The 15,263-nt window shown below is 41.4% G+C and overlaps 1 protein-coding gene across 7 annotated transcripts in view; it reads right to left on the reverse strand.

Annotated features, from left to right (window-relative positions):
- cdk14 (cyclin dependent kinase 14) overlaps positions 1–15,263 on the reverse strand; it is a 185,014-nt gene that overhangs the window by 75,223 nt on the left and 94,528 nt on the right. For all 7 annotated transcript variants that reach the window (XM_079343514.1, XM_079343515.1, XM_079343516.1 and 4 more), the window contains 2 exons: positions 9,901–10,021; positions 3,982–4,075 (listed from right to left, as the gene is read on the reverse strand). In XM_079343514.1, coding sequence (XP_079199640.1) covers positions 3,982–4,075; positions 9,901–10,021 — 215 coding nt within the window. The remainder of the gene's footprint in view (positions 1–3,981; positions 4,076–9,900; positions 10,022–15,263) is intronic.

Consider the following 15,263-nt stretch of genomic DNA (forward strand, 5'->3'; position numbering starts at 1 on the left):
TGGAATATATTTAAAGTGTTTTGTTGTAAACAAAAGGCACATTTGAATTGATCAACATTGAAAAACAGTCAAAAAAAAGTCAAAGTTGATGTTTATGAAAAGTTAACTTTCAGTTCCGTTTTGGCCACCAAACACCTGCAGGGATAAGCAAGCAGGCTGGGCTTCATAAAGCAGGTGGCAGGCAAATGCTGGGATCAGGGCATGTTAACCCTTGGCATCACAGACTGGTCCTAAAGGAGCTGGTGCAGAAGTTGGAGCATTACCATTTAGATATGGCTCACCTCTGCACAGACCTCTGCCATGTGCCAAAATCCTGGAGAAGGGTGGGCTGCCGATAAATGAATGCGAGATGAAACTAGCATATATCATTTTGGGTGAAAAGTAGAATTGAAGTCACCAGTACGCCTTGTTATACTCTGAAGTGGCTATGAGGCCCTTTAACCAGCAAAGCCCAGTGGGCACAAGTTTGACAAATCGACCTCCTCAGACCTGTCACTTTGAATTATTACACACTGAATTGATCTACAGCTTCATTTGTAATCACGTACTGTCTTCCAGCTCTTCCAGGTTTGTCTACACTGGCTGACATGTATGTTGACACTTGCTTTTAATTAGTTCCACAGCAAACCTCCTTGAACGCACCAGAGAGAAATATAAAACTAAACGATTTCTGACCTGACTGGAAAGCGTCTGGTTGGGGATCAGCGTGCAGCTGAGCCTCATTGTCAGTCTGGCCTGTGGCCATCTCACCGTTTGGCCCCTCCATCCTATCGTGGTGTGTCTTTGTGTCTGAGAGGAGAGAAGGGATCACAGGAAGTCCCACTTTCCCCTTCTGGCGTAAAAGGCAATCAATAAGAAGCGTTTTTCTTCATCTACCTCTGCTCCTGTAAGGTTTCACGCTTTGTTTGAGACCCAGTGCCTGCAGGGCTTCTTCCACCCATCCTCATCCCTTCATCCAAAATCCATCCACTCTCAGATGTGAATCTTTAGCCTTCAGCCCAGAGGAGCGGGCTTTGTCTCTATATACTTGACTTTTCCTTGGCCAAACCCTCTCACACTCTCATCTCTGCAAATTTCTACATTAATTATTCAAGGCCTTCCAGCCTATGAATATAAATCCATTATGTCTGCCCTGCTACACTCTGCTTCAATTAAGAGATTGGGGATGGAATTATCTGGGGGGTGGGGGCCAGATCAGGTGATTAAAGGATTCATGAGATCTCACTCTAAAATATTGATGCCATCCTGCATCCAATGCAGAGATACACACAGCTTTGACATTACTTAGAGCTACTTGGCTGTTGTTCAACTGTCAAGTGATGAACCAGGTAGAGCTTGCACTTGTGTATCAGGAGGTTTTTACATATTTTCAGCTTTGCATTTATGCAGAACATCTCGTGTTTGATCTCATTTAAAAGCACTCTGCTGATGTGACTGTAATGTTCCTGGAAGCATGGAGAGCTGAAGCTGCTTTGTGGCATGGTGTGCTGTCCTGGCCGCAGAAAGAAACACCTGGTCAGCACTGCTGTGATATTCAATGAGATTTGGCTAATATACAGTACTGCAGGTTTATTGTGAACTCAGAAAGTCTGCTTGGGGACAATTGAAGGCAACGGAGCGACAGGACTGATCAAGCTCTCAGTTACATTTAAGAAATGTCACAGCTTCCAATGACTGCTCTTCACAAGTCTGAATTACTGCCATGTGGTTCTGGTTTGAATCTTTTTCTACCACACATTGACAGTGATCTACAATGTAGACATTCATATATTCATTATTATGATCAGAAAGAATATGTTGACCTCGAAACATAACCACAGCAAAAGTAGGTCTATACTAATCAACAGAGCTTTCACTACAATCATCTACATTAGAGAAGCAGGTCAGGAGACCTTCCTCACAACAGCACAACCAAAAGAAGGCAGGGGATACATCTACAGGAGACTGTCCATTAGCTGATGGAAACTAACTAGATGTAATCACGTTAGTGCCTAGGGTTGCTAGGATACTGAATTCACAAGAATGGGATGCATGTGCAGTCACAATGTCGTTAACCTTTGACTACTGAACTCTAATCAGGTAATCCTCGGAGAGTCTGAGGAAGATGTTCTATCCAAGCTTTCCTTAAACCTGAAAACGTAGACTACCATGACTCACAATGCCACCATAGTTATTGTGTAAATTATGAAATACACAATAACTATGTGTACACGCTGCCAACATGCATCAACGAGCCTTGTCCGCCCACGACCCTGTCGGTGGTTAAACCGTATTCTCAGGACTATTCTTGGTAGACACTGACCACTGCAGACCGGAAACCCCCCCCCCACAAGAGCTGCAGTTTTGTAGATGCTCTAACATGAGCATCTAGCAATCACTATTTGGTCCTTGTCAAAGTCACTCGTATCTTTACATTCTCCCATTTCTCCTGCTATATAGTCCATCTTCTGACAAGAGCCATTGTAATGTAATGTATCACTATTGTTCACTTCATTAGTCAGTGTTCATAATGTTGTGCCTGATCAGTGTCAATACGAGCCTATCAAGCCCTACTCATGACAAATACTGTAATGTTTCAGCCTCCCTTTAGTGGAAATTCAAATGACTTTTTTTCTGTAACAAGCAGCATATAAATGTGTCGTTGCTGTAGTGCCATAGTGTGAGTGAACAACATGAAACACTACAATGTCTGGCAGAGTGAATCTCATGTCAAAGAGGTGGACCCTGCGTTGACATGGTCGTGTAGTCTGCTGTAAACTGGGGACGGATGCTAAACTACTTCTGAACCAGATAAGAGGCTGAACAATCTTCATCTACTGCTGTCAGTGTAATAAACACGTCAGCTGGCAGCACAATCAACAGCCACGCATGAGAGATGTTTGTCAATGCTTCTTGATTTTATCACTGAATATTATTTTTCAAGTGACGGAAATCACATTATCCCAATAAATGAAACAAGTTAGATGCCATTAAAAGCACTAAACTGTGTCCATCTATGTTAAACAGTGTTTAGGAGATACACTGCAGAGCACCTTTAGTTTCACATGGAAGAAAAGGACTTAATGAATGACAAACATTGGTAAATGTTTCATTTCGTCATTGATTAAACCAAAGGAAGAATTGGTCAAATGAGCCAACTTTTATTTATTAAAACAACATATATGACTGTTGTGTTATTTAATCTGAGAACTGTCTCCTGTAGGGAAATTACTGATGTCCAAATCTGTCAATGTCTATGACCATATTCAAATAAAAGACAAACAGATAGGTATACAGGTAAAAGAGAAGTATGACAAGATATCTGTTCACACGCCTCCATGACCTTCCTAACTTATCCAGGACCTGTCTGGAGGGATTTTATTGTTCCTTCCAGCTACTTCAGGCTGACCAGTGTCCAGTTTGACGACGTGTTAGAGGTCCGGCTTGGCCAGGCTCTGTACCGAGAGTGTGGTTCCTTTCCACAGCGACGGTCCATCAGTCTCTGATGAGTGGCAGTTTCACTGTATCGAGTGTAACAGAAGTTTCCATTGTAATCTTAACCTGTCCATTTGATCCTTTGTGCTCTTCCCATTATAAGTGTCAGACATCAAGTGTCAGATTTACTGTCTGGTTTCTGTGTTTATATAAGAGAAGTAACCTTCAAGAAGAGGACAGTAACCTTTAGCACTTTCTTTGTGATGGACATTTGAGTCAAGTGAAAATCAATCCTTGTTTTGTTTGGATTCTTGGTATGCCAGCTTCAAACACTCAAAATTACAACCACTTTTTCAATCACCATCGTAGGCCTCTTTCAATAATAAGCATTTCCCAAGATAAATGTGCAATTGTTTGGCTGTTGTCTTTGACTCTGTACGTTGTGGCATCAAACAATCAGAAGAAGAAAAACGAAGCTGCAGCGGCTCCAGTGAAGACCTCGGGCAGAAGGTTAAACCAAACACCTCCTCGTACATACACAGTGACTCTGCAGCGTTAGCAACTCACCAGGAATATCCTCTCCAGCTGATCCTGGATGTCCTTCATCCCAGGAAAGGCAGCCACTCCTTGAATCATCTCAATAAAAATGCAGCCCACTCCCCTAGAAGAGAGAACAAGGCGAGACAAGGTGTTCAAATCATCACAGTCACACGTTCATTTCAAGGTCAACTGAGTCCTTTCACTGGGTAAGACTGAATTAACGGAGTACGCAAAGTTATTGTCAAATCATCAGAGTATCTGAACAATGCAATTGAGATTTAACAATGTGTGATGATAGTTTAATACAGCTCACACTTGTTATTTGATCAGTAAAAGTAAAGAAATCTAACAGAAGTAATACATTTACACGGACAGAAAATGTGTGTGTGTGTGTGTGTGTGTGTGTGTGTGTTGGGTGACTTGGGTGACTGGTTGGTGTGTGTTGCCAGAGCTCATTTGTCAAAGGGTTCTTGTTTCCTGACAGATTCACTTTCTGCCTCGGTGCTCTCAGTCAAAAGTGTGGCAGTGGAAGGATCGTGTGGGGAGAAGATCCTTCCTCAGGATTTCTTCTTTCCGTCCACTTTAACATTCCCGAAGCCTGCTGTGAATAAAACCCTGAATCATCCATCCCTGTGACCCTGCTGTAACCTCAGCACACATATTTCTACAGCCCTGTTAGCTGAGGAGTGTGTGTGTGTGTGTGTGTGTGTGTGTGTGTGTGTGTGTGTGTGTGTGTGTGTGAAAGAAGACCAACCTTGAATGATCAACACTTTCCTCTAAAAGGTCAGATCCAGAGAGGCACGTTTGTTTGTCAGATTTCTGGCTTGTTCAGACTCTGACCTGCCATATACTCATTTTGACGACCCCCATTTACTTCTTTAAAGAACTATGACTGACTAAATAAAAATAAAATATAAATTGTTCTTTAACAGAAATGAAATGTCTTAAATCAAACCTCCACTGTTAAACAGGCTAACTGTTAAAAACAGCACCAGGTTACCTCACAATCTCGCCTTCAAAGTAAAACCTGCTTCAGTCCCTGACTTATTTATGACCTTTTCATAAAGCTGTCGTGTATTCTGAAGCCTCTGCTCTCCTTCAAAGACATACCTCCAGCCCCGCAAGAGGGCGAAACAAGACTTTGCTCGAGCTGCGACTGCCTGTGTCCTGTAGCTTCACATGGGAGGTAAATTCACACAGAATAAGCGTGATCTAAAAACGCTTACATGACGTCCAAATAAACAGTGAGGAGGCTGTTATTCTTCTTTTTTCTAGTCCATGACTTGGGATGTAAAGATTAATCGTGAGTCGGTTAAAAATAGATTCAAAGGTGTCAAGGTTCAAATTGTTTCTGTGATAAATGAATGTAAGTAGTAAGGTGAAGCGTCAGCAGCTGTAGAGCAGAGGAGGCTGGTTGTAATAAGCAGATGTTATCATGGCAGTGGAAGCATTTTAGATTCCCAAGACAGAAAATGAAAGACAAAAACTGTGTCAAATATTACAACAAGACAGAGAACTTCACAAACAGCACGGCCAACATGATGCAGCATTTAATCAGCAGCACGATGAGAAGCTTCAGTCACCTCCAGATTCTCTTCAAACACATCATGAGAGAATCGTATCATGAGCTCAGTATTGTGAATCTAATATTCTTCAATTATGCTGTTTTTGTGTAAAATGTTTAACATTCATCCTTTATCTTTTTCAAAAACCACAAAAAATGTGGAGTCACATAAATATATTGTAACTCAGAATTTGATTTTTTATTCCATAATGATCCAGTGATTTATGTTCTCAGTGATGATGTTTATTTAATGTTCTGCTTTCGACTTCTGTTCCTATTTCTCAAAAGCATTTCAGGCTCAGACTACACATGGGAAGGTGTCTGAAGCTATGTGTTTTTAACACTGCTGTTATTGTAATTAGACAGGGTGAGAGCTGCTGGGACTGTATGATCTCAGCTAATCAGTCAGTGACTGGGCCAGCTGCACTCCTGAACGTTTAGCACATAGTAAATTAGCAGCAATAAATACAGGCTGGTTGGCTCACAGACAGTTACTGAACCTGGCTGAGAGCACAGCCTGCTGCAGTCACACAACGTGTGCATTGGTAGACTTCAAACTACAAAACAAATCAGTGTAAAGCACAGATGCTGAGTCATACGCATCCTCCGAGACCTCGACTTTATGACTCACCTGACACCTGTGGTTGAAACTGACCCAGAATATGTGGGGCTTTTATTCAAATAAAGAATCCCCCTTTTTTGAAGATATTCAGCCCTCCCGGTGTGTTCTTTTCAAATCTTTCCTCGTACTGATGCAGCCGCGATAAGACGACGACGGTGACGGACGGGAAGAGATAGAAAGAGCAATCTATCTGACATGTCCCACTGTCTGCAGATAAAGGTCAAGCAATGTGCAAACATATGTAATGATCTGAAGGAATATGTTGCAGGTATTAGAAAAAGGCAGCGGGGACAGTGGCTGTGTTGAAGTGACAAGATGACACAACAACTGTGTGGAGCGGTAAAGGATTCACAAAGTTCATACACAAATTCAGACAACCAATGAGAGGCTTGTGTACCAACTGTTAACAAATAAGATATATTTGGTATTTAAATGTATCATGAAAATCACTGTGAAAATGTTAATCAATGCTAGTTGAATGTTAGATCTGATTTAACGGATCAATATACTGTATTATATCGCAGCGCTGTACGCATGCACATTCAATGTGTTTTAAAGAAGACAAAAGTGTTCAGCTTAAATATTGAGCCAGTATTACATTTCAGTGAAGCAGGTTACATGTCCTTGTGAGAATTGTGTGTGATGAACAGATCTTTGGGGACTGTTAAATGTGCTTAAATGGCACTCTTGGCAGTCATTTGGAGGGGTGGCCCGCTCTGTCTTGAACGTGACCTCCTGTCCCTCCAAAAGAAATGAACAAAAGTCTTTATTCACAGATTCGATCATTTCTGTGCACTTGTTTTATTCTAGCTCGGCGTGAATGTCTGAGGCGTCTTGCTGTCCTGACTAATGTCTCTGCTGGCGTTTCACACACAGGCCGAGGAGTACAGTTAAATTTACTGTTTAAAAAATAAAAGAAAGAAAAACTGTGGAGAAGATAAGTGAAGGTGAAATCTGATAAACCGATAAAAGGAAACAGTGAACACGGAGAAAAAGACCAGCACATTTCGGCTTTCATCTTTTCATGTATTTTGAAGATATGAAACAAATAGCTCCAGCAGCCTGACCATGAAAGCTGCAGGTATCTGTTGCGGTGCAGCCTATTGTGACTGAACCTGTGCATTCATCCGTGGAGGATCACACTTGAGTGATTCCTGTGTCGACTGACTGACAGACGTGTGTGAAGAGCCGCAGCTAGGTGACGTGCTAAGGAGAGTAAAAATAGAGTAGTTCCTCTCCTTCCTTCCATCACGTCCTCCCTCCTCACAGATGGCAGCCTGTAACCTGTAGGCTGCTCTGATGGATGCTTCTCTTAGCAGGAAGACAGATCTGTTAGACCTTTTGGTCCTGCAAGAGATGCTTTTCCATGGATGACTGCTCTCTTAGTGACCAGCGGTGTGTGTGTGTGTGTGTGTGTGTGTGTCACAGAGTGATAGTGGTTCTTGGAGGAATGGAGAACCACCCTGTGGATTTGCACACCTGAAAATACCCTTGAAACAGGCACAATATCCCCCTGCCTCTCAGAGCCCTAAGCCCCCAGCTGCTCTTTAATTGGATGTTGAAGATTGCAGCTGGGGTCCATGGGACGTCTCTGCTGACCGCCTGAGCAGACAGAAGGGTCACCAAGGCTTGACTAAGAGCCCAAAACCAGTTTTGCTGGTAAAAGGTAAAAAAAAAAAAAAAAAGGAAGTGGAAAAAGACAGAATGTCTAGCCCAGAGAGGTGAACACATTCATCCTCACAAGGAAACACTCACTGCTTCATGTCCAGTTCAAGGAATTGCAACAGCAGAGTTAATAGAATGTAAAAGGTTAGATATACTGCTGACTAATATTTGTGTTTTTTGTTTTTTTTTCTTTTTTGTCTTCTAGTTGTCTGGTCCTCATGTTTTCATTACTGTTTTTTGCTGTCCTCAATCATAGCCAGTTCTGTGTGTGCAGGCGTTACATTGTGGAGTTCATTTTTAACATGATCAGTAAGTTATCAGCTTCAATGCATCAAGTAGAAAACAGCAACATGGAAGCAATATCACAAAAGCTGGTATCAGACTAAACATTACTCATCAAAGAGATCCACTGCTAGCTTGTACATAAACTCTTCATGCTAAGGGATTGACATTGTATTCTCGGACAAAGACGACAAATACAGAGGAGGCAACAACTGAGCGTTTTAATAATGGGAGAGTTAGATCTCTGTAGTGAAGGCAGACTACAGAAACTTTCTATTTTAACTTATAAAAGCGAGAATCTAGCTATTTGACTAGCATGCTGGTTAGCAGTCAGCTTGACTTTAACTGAAAGGATTGTCAGGTAGATACAAAACTAGAGTCCTTATAAAATACTACCGATGATGCATGGTTTAAAATACAAAACCCAATTGCATTGAGAACACGCCCAACATTGGCACATAACGTGGGTGTTAAGTAAAACCTTTGTGTTAGGTTTTTTACATGTCTAGGGTCACACAGATCAGCCCAAATAAGGTAAAAACGACATTCTGGTTCTTGCAGATAATGGAGAATTCTCCATTTGGTTTTATTAGACCTATCGGCTGCCTTTGATCATCACTCTGATTACTGTAGCGACCGCTTCACTGGCACTACACGCCTCCAAAGCATTCTTCAATTGGTCCCAAATGCAGCAGCGAGGTAATACCCATCGTTAGTCTTTTATTCCTGCCTCCTTTCACCAGCAGAATACAGTTTAAAATAGTTTTTTCTTCACAGGGCCCTGTAAGTCCTGGGACTGCCGTATATAGTGGACTTACTGAACCCTCATTCCAACGGCTGCCCTTCTCCCATCATCTGATCACGGCGTTTTATCTCTTCCTCACTCACATTTCAAATGGAGAGGTGATGGAGCTTTTGAAGTGGCAGCTCGTACACTCTGAACATCAGGTCTGTCGAAGCTGTCATCTTTTAAAAATGGCTGCTAAAAACTCCTCCATATTGATCAGTGTTCTCCTACTGACGCCATGCTGTGTGTGTTTGAATGTGCGTTGATATGTGTAATGCATGTAATTTTAATATTTATATGTGTTTGTTAATTTGCATGTTTGCCTTTTCTGTCTGTAGTTTGTAATGAAGCACTTTGTAATATACACATAAAGCTGTGCATCGTTTCCCACAGGTTTAAGATAGCGCCTAAAGTGGCTGGCTATTGAACCTTTAATAGCTATTGAACCGCTAGCTAAAAGATAAGGCAGTCAAAATAAACAAGTGGTGTAAAGGTAGATTAAGACAAATATAAACTGAGCTTATTTGCAGAAGATTTAATATAATATTTCACTAATACTAAAGTATTACTCCCAAAGTTAAATGTTTGCCTAAGTTTCCATTTATTTTCCAAACCATGCCTTGTCAGTCCTAGAGGCTCCGTCTGTATCTATAATAAGTGCACATGTAATAAAAGTGTGATATTTGAACCTCTCCAGACCCACACTGAGTGGGGGAGGAATAATCCACGAGTTGAAGGGTGACCAAGGAGAGAAAAGTATATGGAAGAAACTGAGATCCACAACAGAGATTCAAAGATACAACCTAACACACTGCAGAGAACACACCCTCAGGTCAGGATTAGCTACAGATAGGTGGGTTTTAATAGCTTTTTGTCTTCCTTCTGATTTATTTACCATTTTCCCTGAAGGAAGAAAAAAAAACTGATTTGGATCTTAACTGAACCACCTGAATAAATCAAGCAGAAACTACAGCAGGTGTGATGTGAATAAGGGGGATCTCAGGGTCAGGGGTGAGGAGTACCCACCACATGTCCAGGCAGGTAGAGTAGTCTGTGGATCCCAGCAGGACATCAGGAGGCCGGTACCACAGGGTCACCACCTCATTGGAGTAGGTATGGCTGGGGACTGACTTGGCCCTGGCCAGTCCTGAGGGAAACAACACAACAACAGTGTTAGAAATGATTATCATTGACTGACCTTCACCAGGCGTGCTAACAAAGCTAAAGAGCGGAGAGGAGCAGCAACACTCCCTGCAGGAGGCACTCTGACATCTGGGCAGACAAAGAACAACACAAACAATACAGACAAAACAAGGATTAATCAAACTACCTCATTACAGCACGTGGATGGAAAAAGACAAGAACAAGAAAAGTGAAACACACAAATAAAGCCGAGCGACATATCCCATCAAAGGTTGGAAAAAACCTGTGCATTAAAACTCACACTTGAATTCATTAATTGATATTCAAAATAAATCATTGTCATTATATAATAAATTGCACAAATTGAGGATATTTCCCCACTTTTTTCTTGATATATTTTCTTTTGATTAACGTCATATTCTCTCTTTCTATGCAACATTTTACTTTTTTTTGTTCTCATCATCACATCTTTGACTGGCATGTTATAAATGTCTTTGTTTCTAAAGCACTCTAATTTGTTTCATATGATTGATGGTACTCTATCAATAAATAAATACATTGCTGTGCCTGGACAATAAAGTCCAGTCAAAAGAAATTGGAAAACTAAGTTTAAAAAGACGCTCTATTTACCTTGGGACAAAAACTCCATTTGTGACTACAGACTATGTCAAACATGGACGTAGTCTCAGTGATGTAACACATTGGTTTTTGAATAGTCGCCTTAAAGCAGACAATGACAAATGCTATGTTGGAAACACTATCTCAACCAAACCTAGGATCGATCTAGCATCAGGTAAAGAGGGAGAGGTTCGGGCCTCAAACCGCTACGCAAACATTATACAGTATGTTGTTTTAGAAAGGCTAATTTCAATATGGGACCTAATGGGAATTCTTTTTGCAGCCAGCCTCGAGTGGACAACTGATGAACAGCAGTCTTTTGACTTCTGCATTGGATTCCTTTATGGACACCCAAGGGTGCTGCCTGTATGTGATTCAGACGGGTTTTCTTCTTGTTGTTTTTATTTGCCTTTTTTCATTGATTCAGTGACATAGTGTCAGTCTTTATTAAGTCCAACTGCAACAATCAGCCATATGTTTTGGCTGTCTTTGTCAATAAAAAAATCTGGCTTGTTGTTATTCAAACTGATTCTAAATGAGCTTATGCACGTGCAAGAAAAACACAGCACTTAAGTTCATCAATAGTTTTTGGGATCCATCCAAGGACAGTCAATTGGTCTAACTGTAAAGAGAGCCAAGTTCTGTAGTAATAGATTGAAAAGCAATCTGGAGCCAAGCATTCATAATAAGATGGTGATAATAAACATGTCTGGCTCCTGGAGTCTTTAGGGGGGGAGCACACTTCTTAATCACTGCAGTGAAGGTGTAAATTGAACCACTGGAGGGTTTTAAAGATCTGTTTTTCCCTATCTATTAAAGTGTGTAGAACAAAGATTGTGACGCTTTAAACATTTCCTCTCAAAAATCTCGGAAGCTTGCAACACTGACGCAACACTCAAGTGCAAACTCCACTTGGCAGAGCTGTCATTGGACTGACTTCTGTACGTTCAAGCGCGACAAGCCTGAGATTGCCTTTTCAAACAGAAATTATGATGGAAGACCTTTGAGGTTTTCTGTGACCTGAAATACATAAATATCAGTCACACAAACCCAGACGACCCAAAACATGAAGTTTCTATCAAGTAAATCTGACATCATCCAAGTATGGTTTATCAACACTGACACTCCAGCTGGCTACTTTTTAAAGCTTTTATTTTAAACTATTACAAGGCTGTACAAGGACCACAAAAAAGCATGCATTTATCTGTTGGATGACAAGAAATCAGATGAGTTGGGTGGCCAGTATAGTGCTCACATGCTAATGGTGGAGCAGAGTGCATATGCAGCGAGCTTTAATGAGGCTGTTGGCATTATCTCTTGTCTCTTCCCAAGTGGTCTGAGGGCTTAATTAAAGCATTTAGCTTGGTAAAAAAGGACTTCCTGCCCTGCTGCTAGTCCCCGGAGAGTGGGAGGGAGAAGGGCAGAGAGGAGGATAAATGAGAGAAGGGAGGGTTTTTTTTGGTTTTTCTTTTAGCATTTCCGCGCACTAGAACACCCACAGGAGAAAGGAGTTTTCAGCTGGCGTTCATCACAGCCGATCACTGTAATTTCCACACAGTGATCTAACGTAGAATACAAGGCATCAGTGAGAGGCTATCATTTTCACGACAGGCGTCCGACGTGTGTGCCGTGGCGTTAAAGGGAACAAAGCGTGTCAGGAGAGTCTGGAGGAAGTAACACAAAACTGTTTGTGTGAACACTACTTAGCCTCCTACATTTCCCAGCATGCCTGTTAATATTGCAAGGAAAATAAAACCCTATTCAAGCTTACACAATGACACACAAAAAACTAGCAATTACTGTAGATCTAAATATGTTGTTATCTTATCTTTTTACATGTAAAGTGCCTTTGAGCTCTTGTAAAAGCACTTACAAATAAAATGTATTATTATTATTATTATTATTATTGTTATTATTATTATTATTATTATTATTATTATTATCTGGCTTTATGCCCCTCCTCCGTACCTGTGCAAAACCAGAAAATATAGCCCGCCTTTTAACACAACACTGCTAAGAACTATGACTGGTAGTGTCGTGTTTTTCAAATACATCATTTAAAATACATTTCTACTACAGGGTGCTACTCATGTAGGATCAGTGTACAGTAATGATGTGATGCGTGTCAATCACAGTAAGCAAAACACATGTTCAGTGAAATAAAGTTTCCTTTAATGTAGTCCTGAGGGAGTAACTCATATCTTAGCTCGCTACCTTTTACATGAAGCTTTCCCAACACTGGCAGTGATGTCATGATTCAGTTATGAATAGGGCTCAACAGCGTGGAGCAGGAAGTAAAAATCAAATTTGATTATTAGCCATACTGTCCAATAACCATCCATGAGCTACCTGACTGTGAAACAACGTTACATGCTCCTGTAGTTTGTACGCTATCAACCTCGTTTTAAGAACGAGATCGGGCAAAGAACTACACTTCCAACGATTATAGAGTGTGACAGCGATGTCTCTGATTGGTTGAGCTTGCTGTTACCATTGTGATATATTAGAAGAAACAATATCGTTCACAATGGACTGTGGGATGGGGAGTTCCTTGACTCCAGATGAAAATGATGTGTGTTTCAATGTACTCCAGCCATGTCTATTGGGGGAGCTGGTTGTCGAGGTTGCAGTCTTCAATCTTTTGATATTAGGAGTTTGTTAAATGTCGATGGAGAATTTGAATGAGGAAATTTACTCAGGGACCAGAGCCAACTGGTCGGTAACCGTGGAGCTCTATTTTGTTTTTCAGGGGATCAAAGTGATTTTTTTTTTAACCAAGAATATCCAATCAGTTCATGGTGTAGTCAAAGACATGTTAACCAAGCTTTGAGATTTCCATCATCGATAAAACAAATACTCATCAGTTCTTGGCTCAGTACTTGTAACTTAATCACAAAGAAATAAGCAGAATAAACATTATAACTCTAATTTTGATCAAACTACAAGGTCATCTGTTTCTCCTCCATCCTCCTCCAGCTTTACAAACTAAATGAAGTCAAACCCAGCTCTCCACCCACACACAGCTTGGAGGCGACCAAAGTGTCTGAGCTCACAGTGCTCATGTGAAACTTTCAGCTGTTTGCTCATGCTGGCACTCGTAAAGAAACAGTGGGATGCAAAGAGAATGAGAGACTCAAATCAAAGTTTGGCAAGTTGGACACAGATTGATATTGGTTTTTGTCGGTGGTTTCCGTGTGCTCTGACATTTGGATCACCTTGTGCAGGTTATAAAGGAGCAGCGTGATGATGACACAAGGAAGAGACCCAGCCCTGACCTTCACCCTCCAAGCCCCACGAGTCCGTCTGCAGAGAGGCTACTACTTCAAAGCACTGACCTATGGCTCCACACACACACACACACACACACTTTCAGTCACCTTCATCCGCCGACCTGCTATCCGGTGCAGGTAGCAGTGGGAGGAAGGTTAGCGGTGAATAATACATGATAGACTCACATAGGGACAAGGTGGGCTGGAAAGGACGAGTGAAAAAGACTGAAACAGTCTCTGTCCCAGAGGGGGAACAACCCACTGTTCATTCCCATAAAAGCACTTTGTAGCTTAACTGCGTCTCCTCCTCTTCTCTAACGTGCAGAGAGAGATGAGACGATGTACACTGTTCTGCCAGAAAGATTCAAAAAGCTGCAGCAAATATCACTTCTTGAGAAAAAGAGCTGACTTTCTTGAAACAAGTTGTGAGAGACAAGTGGCTTTTTGTCTTTTTTGCTGTATTTAATCAAACCAGGCTCCCTCAAAATGGGTAGATTGTTGTTTAAAAAAAAAGAAAAACAATTCACAATTCAGTTTGAAGTATCGAGTTAATACGATTCAGAGAGCCGCGTTAAATCAGGAATAAAAGCGTCTTTTCACAGTCATCGATTTTACATTTTTCCTGTGTTGTTGTTTTTTTGTTTTCTTTTTTGTCCTCACTCGCCCAGACAGTGAGCTGCACCTGGAGCTCAAATAAAAGTGTTTGGAAACTCCAGTGCCAGCAACCAAAGGGAGCGAGGGAGGAGTCTTTGCCTTCAGTCCAATGAGACAGAAATCTGACATGGTGTAAATGCTGTGATTAAATGTCTACACATACATGTACATTCAAGACTCTCCATTATTTATTACCATTTAAATCTTTATTAGGAGGTTCCTGCTGCACACAACACAATTCAGTCATTGAGATAATCAGAGAACTATTCCAGCCCTGTAGGCTTGAGTCTCTTTTTACTGTGAAGAAAACAGGGACAAAAAGTCAACACCATTAACACACCGGTCCCTCATACAACACTGACATCAGATGGAGTCATCCAGCTGGTGGAGACGGAACATTAGCTGATCGTTGGTACACCTTATTGCTCCTGTTTAGTGTTGGAACCCGTCGGCTTAAATTGTGCGGTTGGAGAATTAGAAAGGCCCTGACATGAACTGAAGAGGTTCTGGGCTGCTCAGCTTATCAGCTTGGCTCGAGCTTTAACGCTGGGATTACATGCATCATATTTCCTTCCTACCTTCATACACAACGTTTGATTAGGGCTCCTATAATCCAAGATAAAGGAGGGAAAGGTATACGTGGTTGTGAAGGCTTGACTGAGTGGAGTTGAACTCCTGAACCATGAAGAACTGGAGGAAGTGTCA

Source organism: Symphodus melops, assembly GCF_947650265.1.
Source record: "Symphodus melops genome assembly, chromosome: 5".
In the NCBI taxonomy this organism is placed as follows: domain Eukaryota; kingdom Metazoa; phylum Chordata; class Actinopteri; order Labriformes; family Labridae; genus Symphodus; species Symphodus melops.